The sequence below is a fragment of the Somniosus microcephalus genome, chromosome 23 (genome assembly GCF_052327205.1).
Source record: "Somniosus microcephalus isolate GS21.2 chromosome 23, FLI_Smic_1.0, whole genome shotgun sequence".
In the NCBI taxonomy this organism is placed as follows: domain Eukaryota; kingdom Metazoa; phylum Chordata; class Chondrichthyes; order Squaliformes; family Somniosidae; genus Somniosus; species Somniosus microcephalus.
This window is the reverse complement of record NC_141009.1, coordinates 22,202,815-22,219,792: the sequence shown is the minus strand read 5'-3', so window position 1 is coordinate 22,219,792 and position 16,978 is coordinate 22,202,815. Positions and strand designations below refer to the sequence as shown.

Sequence of the window (16,978 nt, the reverse complement as noted above, 5' to 3'; positions counted from 1 at the left end):
GCTAAAACCGCTAGCACCTCCTCCCTCTCGATGCTAATATGTTCAAGTATGTCACAGCCCCCTTGCCCGATTTCTATGTCTGCATCGTCTTTCTCCATAGTGAACACAGATGCAAAAAATTCATTTAAAACCCCGCCTACATCATCTGGCTCTACACACAGATTGCCACTTTGGTCCCTAATGGGCCCTACCCTTTCCCTGGTTATCCTCTTGCCCTTAATATACTTATAAAACATCTTAGGATTTCCTTTATTTTGCTCGCCAGTGTTATTTCATGGCCCCTCCTCGCCCTCCTAATTTCTTTTTTAAGTATGCCCCTGCATTTTTTATACTCCTCTAGGGCTTCTTCCGTCTTTAGTCTTTTGTAACTGCCAAAAGCCCCCCTTTTATTTCTAATGCATTTTTGTACATCCCTTGTCATCCAAGGTTCCCTTTGCTTGTTGGTCCCACCCTTGACCTTTACAGGAACATGTTGGCGTTGTACTCTCTCTATTTCCCTTCTGAAAGTCTCCCACTGTTTTGATGCGGATTTTCCTATAAGTAGCTGCTCCCAGTCCAATTTGGCCAGATCCTGCCTTATCATATTAAAATCGGCCTTCCCCCAATTTAGAACCCTTATTTCCGGGCCGTCTTTGTCTTTTTCCATGACCACCTTAAATCTCACCGAATTGTGGTCACTGTCGCCAAAATGCTCTCCTACTGACACTTCCACCACTTGCCCGGCTATCTCTCACCTTGACTCTTATCTTTCCCATGGGGTATACTTTATGCCCCGTGTATGTCTGCAATAGGAACTTGGTATCCCTTAAGGGTATATGTGAGAATAGCTGGTGGTAATCCCTTCGATTTATGACTGATAGAGCTGATCCAGTGTCCAACTCCATTTTCACTTGGACTCCAGCTATTTTTAGCATGACCCAGATAGTTTGTAGGTCAGCTTCCTTATTCACATTGTGAATTCTCAGACTGCCCAGCTCCTGGCCGTTTGGGTCTGAGTCCGAATTCTGTTCGTCTGAACTCTTCTCAGCCACCTTGTGTACCTTGTTGTACTTTTCCTGTGATGGCTCCCTTTGGCTGTTGGTCCTTTGGTTGTTGGTCTTCTTCCCTGACCGGCATACCTTAGCTATGTGACCCAGTTTGCCACATTTCCTACATTCCTGGTTCTTAAACCAGCATTGGTTCTGGTCGTGTGTTGTCTTCCCACAACGATAGCATTTTGTTGTTGTCGAGGTAATTTGATCCACACTGAGTGCCGCTGTCTTTAGCTGCATTTCCGCAGTTCCCTTCGCTGCGGCTTCGTGCGATGCTGCAATAAGGACAGCCCTGTCAAGTGTAAGGTCGTTCTCTTCGAGTAGTCGCTTTTGCGTTCCTTCCTTTGCCAATCCGCACACGAACTTGTCTCGCAATGCCTCTGTCAGATTCCCTCCAAACTGGCAGTATTTCGCTAGTCTACGCAGTTCGACCAAGTATTCTGCGTTGCTTTCGTCTTTCCGTTGCGTTCTCGCATAGAATTTGAATCGTTCCGCCAACATCAACGGTGTGGGGTTCAAGTGATCCTTCAGAACAGCCACAATATCATCGAAAGTCTGATCCGCCGGTTTAGCCGGTGATAGTAGATGCTTCAAGAGCCCGTATGTCTTCGCGCCCATCGAGTTTAGCAAGGTTATAGCTTTGTCATCTTCCTCTATTTTATTGGCCTCCCAATAGATCTCAATGCGTTCCACATACGTGGCCCAGTCTTCTACCTCGGAATTAAAATCGTTGATGTTACCACGCTTAGGCATCTTCCTCTCTTCCTGATAACACCACGGATTATTTCTTTAAATTTTCTTTTTTTTTCAAGATGGCGGTTCCCGCGAAAATGGCGGTTTCCCGCGCTTATCTTCTCTCCCCGCCCACTTCAATGGCGGTTCCCCGCTTCTGTCTTCTTCTCCGCCTAATGGCGGTTTCCCGCGTTTCTTCCCCTGGCGGGAGGGGTACACTTTCCCCACGGGCGACGGCCGCTGGCTTTCAGGTTCACAGCCTGCGCGTCGGCTTCAGTGCTTTCCCTTTTCTCGGCAGGGCAACCGGCGCTGGGTACACCCCGTTGACGGCGAACAGTTTCAGCCGCTGGGCTGGCTCTCGCTCAGTTCCCCTTGCTCGGGCTCTGTCTCTCTCCCGCTCGCTCGGCTCTACCGGCGCTGGGTACACCCCGTTGACGGAGAACAGTTTCAGCCGCTGGACTGGCTCTCGCTCAGTCTCCCTTGGTCGGCTCTGCCTCTCCCGCTCGCTCGGCTCCCAATCGCGCCTCCCAGCCCTCTCGCAGTCCGGTGCTTCCCTTCCCGGCTGCGGCTGAGTTTATCTCTTCCCGCGCCTACGTTCCCGGTCGCAGCGCTTCGTGGCTTCAGTCGCTGCCCGGCCTTTTTCGCCGGTCGCGGTCTAGCTGTCTCACGACGCCGTTGCGTCCCCCAGCCTGTCTGTACCGCGGCTTCCTTGCTCCACGCTGCCCCAGTCTCAGTGCCTCTGGACCCGACTTCTGTCCGGCTCCTTTCCCCCTCGACCGTGGTCGAGTGCACCGCCCTTATCCTCCGGTTATTCTTTTTACTTTCCCTTACTCACAGTCACCGTGGCCGCCTTGCTTCTCATGCTGATCGGCTCACTCCTCACCGTGGCAGAAGGGACAGCCAGTGCCTGTTGCTGATGGAAGTCTTTGTCTCTAAATTCTTCCTCCTTTCTAGTTCTGCAGCCTCGAGTTTTCTCCCAGCAGAACGACGAGGGCGGTTGCCTCTTCTCGACGCTCGTTAACTGCTTCGGAAGTATTGTTGCCGCAGGGTACGATCGGACTCGTCGCCACTGTAAAGTCTGTGGGTTGTTTAGTTAATTAATACACAGACTCCAAGAGTAACTTAAAACAGGACTTTACTATTCGAAGGTCAGGGCGAATCTGCCAAATAATCCTGACACAGCACTTATATACCGGTGTGGTCACCGTCAGTATTACAGTATACAGAAGCCAACAAAGTAGCGCCACACCTAAAATAGTTCTCTTAAAGGTGAACGGTTACATACAATGGTTTTCTTAAAGGTAGACGGATACATACACTACAGAGCCAGAGGTTAGATGAGGAGAATTTTTTACGCAGCAAGTTATTATGATCTGGAATGCGCTGCCTGAAAGGGCGATGGAAGCAGATTCAATAGTAACTTTTACAAAGAATTGGATAAATACTTGAAGGGGAGAACATTGCAGGGCTATGGGGAAAGAGCAGGGGAGTGGGATTAATTGGATAGCACTTTCAAAGAGCCGGCACGGGGCAATAAGCCGAATGGCCTCCTTCTGTGCTGTAAGATTCTATGATACATTAATACCACAGATTCGAACCAACATATCCTCGTGGGATCAGCTGAAATTTCCTACCTCTTTGTTTTTTATTGCCAGATTTTTTTTACGACTTTTATTTCCAGTCAATTGTTGCTCAGTTTGTTACATAGTTTTATCAGTAGTTCGCCTACGTACAATCATGAAACACTAACTTACACAATACACACTGGATAGACTGAGACCTACACAATACACACTGGATAGACTGAGACCTACACAATACACACTGGATAGACTGAGACCTACACAGTACACACTGGATAGACTGAGACCTACACAATACACACTGGATAGACTGAGACCTACACAATACACACTGGATAGACTGAGACCTACACAATACACACTGGATAGACTGAGACCTACACAATACACACTGGATAGACTGAGACCTACACAATACACACTGGATAGACTGAGACCTACACAATACACACTGGATAGACTGAGACCTACACAATACACACTGGATAGACTGAGACCTACACAATACACACTGGATAGACTGAGACTTACACAATACACACTGGATAGACTGAGACCTACACAATACACACTGGATAGACTGAGACCTACACAATACACACTGGATAGACTGAGACCTACACAATACACACTGGATAGACTGAGACCTACACAATACACACTGGATAGACTGAGACCTACACAATATACACTGGATAGACTGAGACCTACACAATACACACTGGATAGACTGAGACCTACACAATACACACTGGATAGACTGAGACCTACACAATACACACTGGATAGACTGAGACCTACACAATACACACTGGATAGACTGAGACCTACACAATACACACTGTAGCAAAATCTTGAGGGCTGCATATTTTGTTCATTGTCAGGAGTTTCCTCACCTCGGGTCAGCTGATTGAGTGTTACGACGAAAAGTTTGTTAACAGGGAGAGAGAATTCAGTTGCAGTGAATTCAAAATTGCTGCTTTCCTGAGGTTAATTCAATGACATTAACCAGGAGAAAAAGCTGTCTGCTTCAGTTCTTTAGTTTGGAAACCTTTACTCCAAACTTGCTGTCTGCTTTCAAAAATAAAGATTTTAATCTTGCGACTGTGTCCTGTAATTGAACGTGAATGAAGATATGGGAAGACCGAAATAGAAAAATAGGAGCAGGAGTAGGCCATTCGGCCCTTCGAGCCTGCTCCGCCATGTAATATGACCATGGCTGATTCTCTATCTCAATACCATATTCCCGCTCTCTCCCCATACCCCTTGATGCCTTTTGTGTCTAGAAATCCATCTATCTCCTTCTTAAATATATTCAGTGACTTGGCCTCCACAGCCTTCTGTGGTAGAGAATTCCACAGGTTCACCACCCTCTGAGTGAAGAAATTTCTCCTCATCTCAGTCCTAAATGTCCTACCCCGTATCCTGAGACTGTGACCCCTGGTTCTAGACCCCCCCCCGGCCCCCCCACAAGCCAGGGGAAACATCCTCCCTGCATCCAGTCTGTCTAGCCCGGTCAGAATGTTATACGTTTCAATGAGATCCCCTCTCATTCTTCTAAACTTCTAAATTTAGAACATTCCTTTAATCTGTGAGACCCATTCCATTCCTTCCGATCATCTATCTATCTGTAGGTGTGATTGATACCTTCGGTATTTGCCTTTATATAGTACCTTAGTACGTTGAAACATCTCATCACTTTACACAGTGAATTACATTTGGAATGAAATGACTCCTGTTAAGTAGGCAAATGCAGCCGCCATTCTGCACCCGAATCATCTCTCTAACGGCAGTGGGATAAGTAGCCGGTTAATTAGTTTGTTTTTGTGATGTTGGTTAATGGTGGACTCTTGGCCAGGCCTCGAGGAGAACTCCCTACTCTCCTTTGATTAGTGCCAAGGGATCTTTAATTTTCACTTGATCGGACAGATGAGACTTTGGTTTGATGCCAGTGCGACACTCCCCCAGTACTGTCCTAGAGTATCAAGCTAGATTATATGGGGAATTTTAACTCCCTCTGCCCAGTGAAAACCGAGTGGAACGGGAGTTAAAATCCAACACGTACAGCTCATTTCTCGCCTGCTGCCATTGTTTTGTTTGGGTGATTGAGGTGGCTGCCTGATTGAGGTGTGGAAAGTTTTTGGACTTGACCCAACATGGTTGCAAATAATCTTTATTGAATTCAACCGAGTCTTGACACACTCAATGTCTTAAGGAATAGTCATACCCAAAAATAAACAATGTTCCCCGCATTCGCTCTGTCTCGAGAGCGAAACCTCCATCAATTATTTCATTCTTGTCTCTCGCTACGAATTGTGATGGAAAGCTTAGTATCTTTATAGGGCTCTAGTCATGCACAGCCATCCCTTAAAAGGGGTTGTTTTTCAGTTTCCGAACTGATCTGTTGATCATTGTTTTGTTTGTTTGTGATATAGGCTACCCTCTTATCTGGGAGACACTTGATCGCTTATTCAGTTTTTCATGCTAACAAAAGACCTCTCCTTGTTGAAAAAGCTTTTTCTTGCTAAGTGTCCTCCATACCCTGAAGAATTCTGGGAATGAGCAACTTGACCATTTTAATTATTTCTAGCTACAGTACAAGTCTACACTCTATTTCTAAGTGAAAATAAAGCAAAAATCTTAATTGCATGAGATTAAATCAAATCCTAATTCTATGCATATAAGAATAGGGTGTCTTACAGGCGGGAGCCTCATAAATATATGCAAATTGGGGCCTTAACACTTAAAGAGGACCCTGATGCTATTTTAACTGCCTACTGAACCAGGTGCCCGCTCAGACACCAAGCTCAGTAAAACCTGGCGAGTACCCAGTGGAGGCCTGTAAGGCAAGTGTACCTCCTTCGGGCCCCACAAAGAATTTTTGGGCTGTTGCCATCCTGAACACCACCAGCCCCCCCCCCTCCCCAAACTCCCCTGCACACCTTCCCACCTATGAAACCCTCCCAACCCCCCCAGCAACTTACCCTGGCGGCCACTGTGCTGGATCATAAATTTAAACTTTTTTATGTGTGTGTTTGTGTCTTAATCATTGAATTTAAAAATGTTTTTAATGTAATGCATTCTATGCCAAAGTGGCCACTTGGCTTGAAGTTTAGGAGGGAATAGCTGTAAACCTATGGGGGAGTTGCATCCGGTACTTTATACATTCATTTTGGCCCGTAAAATAAAATTAAGAACAAAGAAAAGTACCCAAAAATGAACAGGACACAGGTGTCTGCCCTCATCAGACCAGGAAGGTACCAGGTTCAACCCCAGTCTACAGTGGGTAGCTGATCGCAGCGGGGCAGCATTGGGGCGGTGTGATCTCAGTGCCATTGGATACCAGAAGGAAAAATTGACCATGGTTCCAGTTCCTGATTGCTACCCAATGTCAAAATTGGGCTTGGCTGTGATGCCTGTTGCAGTTGAATAGCCAGGTGACTCAAACAAAGAAAAAAGCTTGCATTTATATAGTGCCTTTCACGACCACCAGACATCCCAAAGCGCTTTACAGCCAATGAAGTACTTTTTGAAGTGTAGTCACTGTTGTAATGCAGGAAGCGTGGCAGCCAATTTGCGCACAGCAAGCTCCCACAAACCACAATGTAATAATGGCCAGATAATCTGCTTTAGTGATGTTGATTGAGGGAAATATTGGCCATGAAGCCAGGAATAACTCCCCTGCTCCTCTTCGAAAAAGTTACCATGGGATCTTTTGCACCACTTGAGAGAGCAGACGGGGCCTCGGTTTAACGTCTCATCCGAAAGGCAGCACTTCCGACAGTGCGGCACTCCCTCGGCACTGGGCGTGTCGGCCTGGATTATTTTTTGTGCTCCAGTCCCTGGAGTGGGACTTGAACCCACAACCCTCTGACTCAGAGGCGAGGGTGCTAAACCACTGAGCCACGGCTGACACTTGCAAACACAAATAATGGCCACTTGGGTGAAGTACTCGAAGACGACTGGTGCAAGGTTGCAACGTGTTCAGGAGAGGAGAAAATTAGCAAGAGGGGAAAAAAGCCTCTGCGCGGTACACTGAAGTGATTGGCACGATACGGGTCATCGTTTAGCCACAACAGTGGGCCAAGAAGTCATGATTTTTATATGAGCTAGTAAGTTTTGTTTGAGGATTAAGCAATCACCGCATAAAGGCATTCCCATGGATACCGAAACCAAAATGGCTGCTTTGGCATGAAATAAATGTCTGCATTTGTTTAGTATAATGCTGTGATTAAGGCAATAATTAAGCAATCGCCAGCCTCCCATGGTTGCCGCAGTTGCAATTCAAAGCTGCAGAAATGAATCTTGTCACAAAATAATAAACAGTTCAGTCAACGTTAATTTTATCTTGAGCAGTGCGGTTAGGCTCTCATACAGGCATTGTTTTCAGATGACCGAAGTTGCTTTAACATTTTATGATAAATAAACACATTTCCAGGCTAACAGTGGTGTGCTGTGCATTAAGAACTGTCATTTCCTGCAATAAATACACTGGGCTTCCCTGTGCTGTGCTCTTGCCTGAGGGTTAGCTTCCTTCATGTTGGCAGTCAATGACCAATGAGTTGCAGTGCAGTGATTCACATAGATCTTTGAGTTACTGCGTGAGTTACATATCGACGTGTTCTGCTTATTGGCACAGTCAAGTCAGTCATATCAGTATATCAATGGCAGATATGAAAAGTAAACAGAGGAACAAACTGGTTTGTATGCCACCATTAGTCAACGTTCTATAAATCTTTGACAACAGGAAATACAATGCCATCTGGGAGACGCTACAGATGCATTCGCACCCATACGACCAGATTTAGGAACAGCTTCTTTCCCAGGGCTGTCATCCTACTGAACTCCACAAATAAACCCTAAAGCCTGCACATCTGCCAATGCACTTTATTATGGTTATATTTATGTTAATATACTACAAGCCAAATGTATGTTGAATGTTTAAATGTCTTAATCCAAATGTACACTCTCGGGAGCCGCAAGCCTACATTTCGTTGTACTGCACTTGTGCACTACAATGACAATAAAAGTTGATTTGATTTGATTTGATTCTGTTGCCTAGGCCCTAAGCTCTGGAATTCCCTGCCTAAACCTCTCCGCCTCGCTACCTCTCTTTCCTCCTTTTAAGACGCTCCTTAAAACCTAATTCTTTGACCAAGCTTTTGGTCACCTGCCCTAATTTCTCCTTATGTGGCTCGGTGTCAAATTTTTTGTCTTCTAATACTCCTGTGCAGCGCCTCGGGATGTTTTACTACGTTGAAGGCGCTATATAAATACAAGATGTTGTTGTTGGTTTACCTCTACCACCTAGAAGGACAAGGGCAGCAGGCGCATGTTCACGTACAAGTCACACACCGTCCTGACTTGGAAGTGTATGGCCGTTCCTTCATCATCGCTGGTTCGAAATCCTGGAACTCCCTCCCTAACAGCACTGTGGGAGTACCTTCAACACACGGACTGCAGCGGTTCAAGAAGGCGGCTCACCACCACCACTTCGAGGGCAATTAGGGATAGGCAATAAATGCTGGCCTTGCCAGCGACGCCCACATCCCATGAATAAATAAAAAAAACTGAGAATGTGTGAGGCTGCCACATGTGATGGTTATCCGTGCCCAGCTGAATAAGAACATAAGAACTCTGAGCAGCATTCGGCCCTTCGAGCCTGCTCCGCCATTCAATGAGATCATGGCTGACCTTTGACCTCAACTCCACTTTCCCGCACTATCCCCATATCCCTTGATTCCCTTAATATCCAAAAATCTGAATGATGATCTGTCAGTGTAGTCTCTTATTGTGTAATGTCTGTGCATGGAATAAATGTCAGATTCTGTAGATATCCAGCAATTCTTCTGTGGGCCCAGCAGAGTCCAAAACCTAAGTATAAATTGCTCTAGACGCTGGATTATCTCTCTCGTGAAGTGTTATGCCAGATATAAGTGCAAGCTGTTTGAAAAGTGATCAACAATCAAACCAGGATCTTCCAAGTGTAAAAAGACTCCATTAATCGTCATCACTGTGACATACCTGCTTAAACACACACCTTTTAAAGGTTTGCCAAACAATTTTTCGTGAGGACAGTGCCTTTAAGAGGATGCGCGTTTGTGATTAATATGCCCTATATTATCAGTGTATGTGTCCCAATTAAAGTTCTCTTTTGTTTTAGCTGATGCTGTATTAGAAAGCATTGTATTTCCTGTTGTCAAAGATTTATAGACCGTTGACTCATGCTGGCATGCAAACCAGTTTTTTCCTCTGTTTACTTTTCATATCTGCCATTGACGATAATGAGCACACACAGTGCTTACTGACTTCAAAACTAATTACTGTGTTAATTAAAGACATCCTCATTGTGCAATAATTTAAAACACTGCCTCAGAGAAATCGATTTTAAGAGCTTGATTTTAAATTTGGAAATTAATTTGATCACTCTCGACAAGATTTTGTTTCTAAACGATCGTTCTTACTTTTCAGGACCCTCTGAGGTTTCGGCGTCGGTGAGATACAGCCGGAGGCCAACGTGCCCTGATGCCTCTGTAACGGGCAGCCTGAACACTCCCCCGGTGCCCAGGCACAGGAAGAGCCACAGCCTGGGAAACAAGTGGGTGAAAGTATCTCTCAGATCTCCAGGGAGTTCCCTCGAGTCATGCTGAAAACGGTTTGGGCGACCAGTGTCACATCTCAGCCTTAGAAGCAATGACCTGCTTATTTAGTTCTATGCATTCCGCAGGGAGGAGATTGTTTGTGAAATTTGAATGGATTATCTCTCTTTCCATCCCCCCACCCCCACAAACATCTATCACTCTGAATGGAAAATATTCCGCGCGGCTAAAATTTTCTCCACTCTTGGGAGAATGGGGAAATTCCATTCCGTAGAGTTACATCAATCATGACAAGTACTTTAAAGGTCAATGCACTGCTCCAATTCATATAAGAAAATATCAGTGCATAGCTATATGATATTAAAGTAAATGTTTTTTCCATCAAATACTCTTCTGCCATAGGATATGACTAATCTGTGCTCAGTTGTTTCTACTTTTTGTACAATAGTCGGCATAACTATAGCAACCACAGTCTCGTAAATATGACCCTGGTGACTGTTCGGTGTCAAAATAAGATTGAATAGAATGGGCCTATATTCTCTGGAGTTCAGCAGAATGAGAGGTGATCTCATTGAAGCATATACAATTCTTAGAGGGCTTGACAGGGTAGATGCTGAGAGTTGTTTCCCCTGGCTGGAGATTCTAGAACTAGAGGGTCATAGTCTCAGGATAAAGGGTCGACCATTTAGTACTGAGATGAGAAATTTCTTCACTCGGAGGGTGGTGAATCTTTGGAATTCTCTACCCCAGAGGGCTGTGGAGGCTCAGTCGTTGAGCAGCTTCAAGGCTGAGATCAATAGATCCTTGGGCACGAAGGGATATGGGGATAGTGCAGGAAAGTGCAGTTGAGGTCGAAGATCAGCCATGATCTTATTGAATGGCGGAGCAGGCTCAAGGGGCCGTATGGCCTACTCCTGCTCCTATTTCTTATGTTCTTAAGTCGATGCCGATTGAAGGATTGTACCAGCTGTAAGTTCAGAAGAATAACCCTCCCCTCCACTCATCCCTTGGCTCAACTCTCTGCTGAAGTGTGCAATTATCACTGCTTATTTCTGGCTAAGTGCACCAGCCGTCAGATTCTAATACAACAGCAGGTACAAAAGGCAAAGCAGACACACCAATTTCTGGGGAGAAAACTCATTTTTAAAGATTTTGATATCATTTGTTTCATGTTATTATTGCTTTGCACAAATTTAGTTTGAAATGATTGTCGTATCTTTTTTGCCTTTTGGATTTCCAGTAACTTTAATATCAGATGGTTGTTCAACTTGGGCAGAGGTGGTTATTGGTAATTGACTGGTCCCATGCATTTAAGAGCTGCTGGTTCAGAAATAAAGACCCATTCATTCATCAGCACCTCCTGGATGTCCCATAAAATCATCGGCTCTCCCCAGGCCGATGGAGCCTCGGCCATTTCCAGTCTTGCGCAGGCTTAGTTATTCAGCGCAAAATAGCTTTCAGCTGTCATCCTCCTATAAACCAAAAGTTACGCAGCAAGTCTCGGAAATATAACACCCGTTGCATCTCCAGCCCGCTTGTCCTGAGCTATGCCTGCAAGTTATTTTTTTGTCAGATTACGATATGAAAGTATGAGATTAACAAATGTCAGGGATGAGTTTTGGAAAAACTGATGCGCTTCACTGAGCTATCAATCCTAATGATTCATACCGCGAGGCATCTTGTCTCCAGGGTAACAGTTTTTGCAGGAGGCGAACGAAGAAGCTTTAACCGTTTCAGAGCTGTAGATTTCCCAATGCGATTTACCTCGCTTTTTATCCGCTCTTTCAGTATATTAATGTTACCTCCTACTGAAAATACTTGGGTGGCGGTAAAGTGGGATTTATAAAACCACAATCGAAATCAATATGATCTTGCGATTAATGAATGAACTAGCCACATAGGCTTTAACAGAACCGGATTCCTTCAGTATGCTGTGCCGTACTCGGGCACATTTGCTCTTTTGTTGCCTGAAGGAGGTGAGAGTTTGTATTAATTCCAACAGGACGCGCAGGTAATAATGTTGGCACAAAGAAGCAGTCAAGACAGCACTTGGACCCTGAATACCTACTTGTTTGCTCTGTGGCAAACCCCTCCGTGGCCTCGCCCCTCCCTATCTCTGTAATCTCCTTCAGCCCCACAACCCCCCTGAGATATCTGCGCTCCTCTAATTCTGCCCTCTTGAGCATCCCTGATTATAATCGCTCAACCTTTGGTGGCCGTTCCTTCTGTTGCCTAGGCCCTAAGCTCTGGAATTCCCTGCCTAAACCTGTCCGCCTCGCTACCTCTCTCCTCCTTTAAGACGCTCCTTAAAAACCTACCTCTTTGACCAAGCTTTTGGTCACCTGCCCTAAATTATCCTTATGTGGATCGGTGTCAAATTTTTTGTCTTAACAGACTCCTGTGCAGCGCCTTGGGATGTTTTACTACGTTAAAGGTGCTATATAAATACAAGTTGTTGTTGTTACTCTTGGCCTACGCACTTCCCTGTCCATTCACCCACACCATTGGGAGTGTGGGGCATATGAGGAGCAGGCCGCCCTGTCTCAGCTGTTCTGTACTGGGTACAACTCAAGCAAAATAAATATATTGAGGTTCCTCACAATGACACACCCTTCTATCAAATGGAGCTAAGAACACACAGACTAGTGCAGTTTACTACACGCATTGCTTAATTTCAACTATCTGGCAATTGACATTTTTTGCAGCAAATTCCTACTTTGCTGAATTGGAATATATTGGACAGTTCAAAATGCTTTAGCCCTAAAAAGCGACGTGGAGTCGACTGCAAATCATAGTTTAAAAAAAAAACCTGCACAGCTGAGCTGGAAATCTGAAATAAAAACAGTAAGTGCTGGCAGCCCTCAGTGGGTCAGGCAGCATCTGTGGAAAAACAGATACGTTAACGCTTCAAGTGCGGACCCTTCGCCAGAACCAGGGGATGTTACAGCGGAACCACATTTAGAAAGGGACAGAACCGGGGAAGGGGACGAGACACGTGCGTACGTGAGAGAAGACACAAACCGGGCGGCGAGTCAGCAAGGCGACAGCGCCACACGCTGGTTGATGCCAAATTCGGCACCGAGCCTGGTTTGGGTGGAAGCGGCGAGCTGCGGGCGCCACACGGGTGCTCCGGTGCAGCGAGCTGGGCAGGAGCTGCCCCAATGCCAGCTGGCTCCAATACCCAAGCCGGCCTGTGGGCATTTCCTGAGGTGTGGGGGGGCGAGTCCAGGTGGCAGCGGCCTGTGGTAATTTTTGTGGAGCCAAGAAGGGCAAACTTTATTGATTTCCATCTCCTTGCGGATTATATTATCCCCAACTAATCCACAGCTGTACAGTTACTGGCAAGTAGTGAAAATGGTACGTCCTGTCGTCTTTCCATGGAGAATTCCAGTAAGAGCATTTGTCCCTGGATCTTTTTTCCCCCCCCATATTGTCTGTATCCACGCCAGGTCACACCTGCCCTGATGTGCTTTTAATGGGGGGTTTTCCACATGATTCTGACAGGCTGTGAGACTGGAAATACCTTAAGAACGGCTTCCGACCTGCCTGCAGTTCCACTATCTGGTCTCTGAGTGGCACTGCAGAGCACCAGAGAAACCTCGTCTCCGCTCTGAATCGTGCTGCCACGATGGATTAAATCTTTAGTCCAATGTTAACTTTTTTTTGTATCTTAGCTACAGAAATTATAGTTTCTCCTTCCGTGTAACATTTCACACCAAATCTTATTCTAAGTTCTTCTGCGGAGGATCTCCACAGCCTCCCTTTCACATTTGCTTTTGAGGGAGAATAATCAGTTAAATTTTCATTGAAATCTGAGTAACCCTTATTTTCTGTTTCATCCATTACTCTCTCAGTATTTTTTTTTATTTTTTAATGTATAACTATATTTCTTTTCGATGTGATGGCCTGATCACTGCTGCATCTGGTCCGTCCGCCCCGCCCCGCCCGTTTACCTGTCCTCCAAGTCAGGAAGTCAGCAAGCAGCATGCTCCTCCTCCTCCTCCTCCTCCTCCTGGGCGCGGCAGCGGCCGGGCCCGGCTCACTTTAACGGCCGGGCCTCATTAGCATGCTGCTTGCTGACTTCCTGAGCAGAACCTACCTCGCTGGGCCTCTCATAGAAACATAGAAGATAGGAGCAGGAGTAGGCCATTCGGCTCCTCGAGCCTGCTCCGCCAGTCAATGCGATCATGGCTGATCATCCAAACTCAGTACCCCGTACCTGCCTTCTCCCCATATCCCTTGCTACCTTTAGCTCTAAGAAATATATCTAACTCCTTCTTGAATATATTTAAAGACTTGGCCTCAACCGCCTTCTGTAGTAGAGAATTCCACAGGTTCACCACTCTCTGGGTGAAGAAATTCTTCCTCATCTCTGTCCTAAATGGCTTACCCCTTATCCTTAGACTATGACCCCTGGTTCTGGACTCTCCGACCATCGGGAACATTCTACCTGCGTCTAGTGTGTCCAGACCTGTCAGAATTTTATAAGTTTCGATGAGATCCCCTCTCATTCTTCTAAACTCCAGCGAGTATAAGCCCAATCGACCCAATCTCTCCTCATACGTCATTCCTGCCATCCCAGGGATCAGCCTGGTGAATCTTTGCTGAACTCCTTCCATGGCAAGAACATCCTTCCTCAGATAAGGCGACCAAAACTCAAGGTGTGGTCTCACCAAGGCCCTGTACAACTGCAGCAGGACATCCTTGCTCCTGTACTCAAACCCTTTTGCTATGAAGGCCAACATACCATTTGCCTTCTTCACCGCCTGCTGCACCTGCATGCTTACCTTCAGCGACTGGTGCACAAGGATGCCCAGGTCTCGTTGCACTTCCCCTTCTCCCAATCTATTGCCATTCAGATAATAATCTGCCTTTCTGTTTTTGCTCCTTGCCCCAGCTGCTGTTCCCGGCAGTCTTGGCCTCGTATGGAAGCCCCCACTGCCCCCCCCCCCCCCACGCTCAGGCCTCGGGTTAAAATGGCAGACTGGGTCTCGATGACTTAATCGAAGCCTGATTCACATCTTTAAAGAGGACCCCGCTGGCTTGTGGTGGCTGTCCTTGCCGCCCGCAATTTAAAATTACGGAGGGCCAGATTGAGGCAGGAAAGGAGGGCATAAGTCTCCCGCTCTAGTTTAACTGACCCTCCAGTGCCCCCTGGTTTACGCCAGGCAGAGCCCACTCTGCTGTGTGGGACCCGTGTGAAACGGTTTGTGTTGCCTCAACGCACTTACAGTGGGCATGAGTCCACGGTGGGGGGGAAAATATCCAGCACGAATTGCCGCTCACGAGAACGTACAAAATAGGAGCAGGAGTAGGCCATTCGAGCCTGTTCCGCCATCCAATACGATCGTGGCTCATCTTCTACCTCAACTCCACCTTCCCGCCCGATCCCCATAGATAGTTTTCTAGATCAGTATGCTGAGGAACCAACTAGGGAACAGGCTATTTTAGATCTAGTATTGTGCAACGAGAAAGAGTTAATTAATAACCTTGTAGTAAAGGGGCCTTTAGGGAAGAGTGACCATAATATGCTAGAATTTTATGTTGAGTTTAAAAGTGATTTAATTAAATCCGAAACTAGGGTCTTAAATCTAAACAAAGCAAACTACGTAGGTATGAGGGGCGAGTTGGCTAAGGTAGATTGGGAAACTACATTAAAAGGTATGACAGTAGACAAGCAATGACTAGCATTTAAAGAATTAATACATAATTTACAACAAATATACATTCCCTTAAGGCACAAAAACCCCACAGGAAAAGTGATCCAACCGTATCTAACAAGAGAAGTTAAGGATAGTATTAGATCAAAGGAAGAGGCTTATAATGCTACCAAAAAGAGTTGTAAGCCTGAGGATTGGGTGGATTTTACAATTCAGCAAAGGAGGACCAAGAAATTGATAAAGAAAGGGAAAATAGAATATGAGAGTAAACTAGCGAGAGACATAAAAACAGACTGTAAAAGCTTCCATAGGTATGTAAAAAGGAAAAGATTAGCAAAAGTAAATGTGGGTCTCTTACAGGTTGAGACAGGAGAAATTATAATGGGGAATAAGGAAATGGCAGAGAAATTAAACAAATATTTTGTGTCTGCCTTCATGGAAGAAGACGCAAAAAACTTCCCAGAAATAGCGGAGAACCAAGGGTCTAGCGAGAATGAGGAACTGCAAGAAAGTAGGATTGGTAAAAAAAAAAAAGTACTGGAGAAAATAATGGGACTGAAAGCCAATAAATCCCCTGGGCCTGATGGCCTACATCCTAGGGTTTTGAAAGAAGTGGCTATAGAGATAGTGGAAGCATTGGTTGTCATCTTCTAAAATTCCATAGATTCTAGAACGGTTCCCACAGATTGGAAGGTAGCAAATGTAACCCCAATATTTAAGAAAGGAGGGAGAGAGAAAACGGGGAACTACAGACCAGTTAGCCTGACATTAGTAGTAGGAAAAATGCTAGAATCTATTATTAAGGATGTGGTAACAGGGCACTTAGAAAATAATAATAGGATTGGGCAGAGTCAACACGGATTTATGAAAGGGAAATCGTGTTTGACTAATCTGTTAGAGTGTTTTGAGGTTGTAACTAGCAGAACAGATAAGGGGGAACCAGTGGATGTAGTGTATTTGGATTTTCAGAAGGCATTCGATAAGGTGCCACACAAGAGGTTATTAAACAGAATTAAGGCTCGTAGGATTGGGGGTAATATACTAGCATGGATTGAGGATTGGTTAACGGAGAGAAAACAGAGAGTAGGAATTAACGGGTCATTTTCAGGTTGGCAGGCTGTAACTAGTGGGGTACTGCAAGGATCAGTGCTTGGGCCTCAGCTATTCACAATCTACATCAATGATTTGGATGAGGGGACCAAATTGAATTATATCCAAGTTTGCTGGTGATACAAAGCTGGGTGGGAATGTAAGTTGTGAGGAGGATGCAAGGAGGCTTCAAGGAGATATAGCAGACTAAGTGAGTGGGCAAGAACATTGCAAAAGGAATATAATGTGGAGAAATGTGAAGTTATCCACTTTGGTAGAAAAAA

At 45.5% G+C, this 16,978-nt stretch overlaps 1 protein-coding gene across 6 annotated transcripts in view; it reads left to right on the top strand.

Moving 5' to 3' along the window:
• ralgps1 (Ral GEF with PH domain and SH3 binding motif 1) overlaps nucleotides 1–16,978 on the top strand; it is a 905,396-nt gene that overhangs the window by 826,650 nt on the left and 61,768 nt on the right. For all 6 annotated transcript variants that reach the window (XM_085965598.1, XM_085965599.1, XM_085965594.1 and 3 more), the window contains one exon: nucleotides 9,818–9,944. In XM_085965598.1, the coding sequence (XP_085821724.1) occupies nucleotides 9,818–9,944 (127 nt within the window). The remainder of the gene's footprint in view (nucleotides 1–9,817; nucleotides 9,945–16,978) is intronic.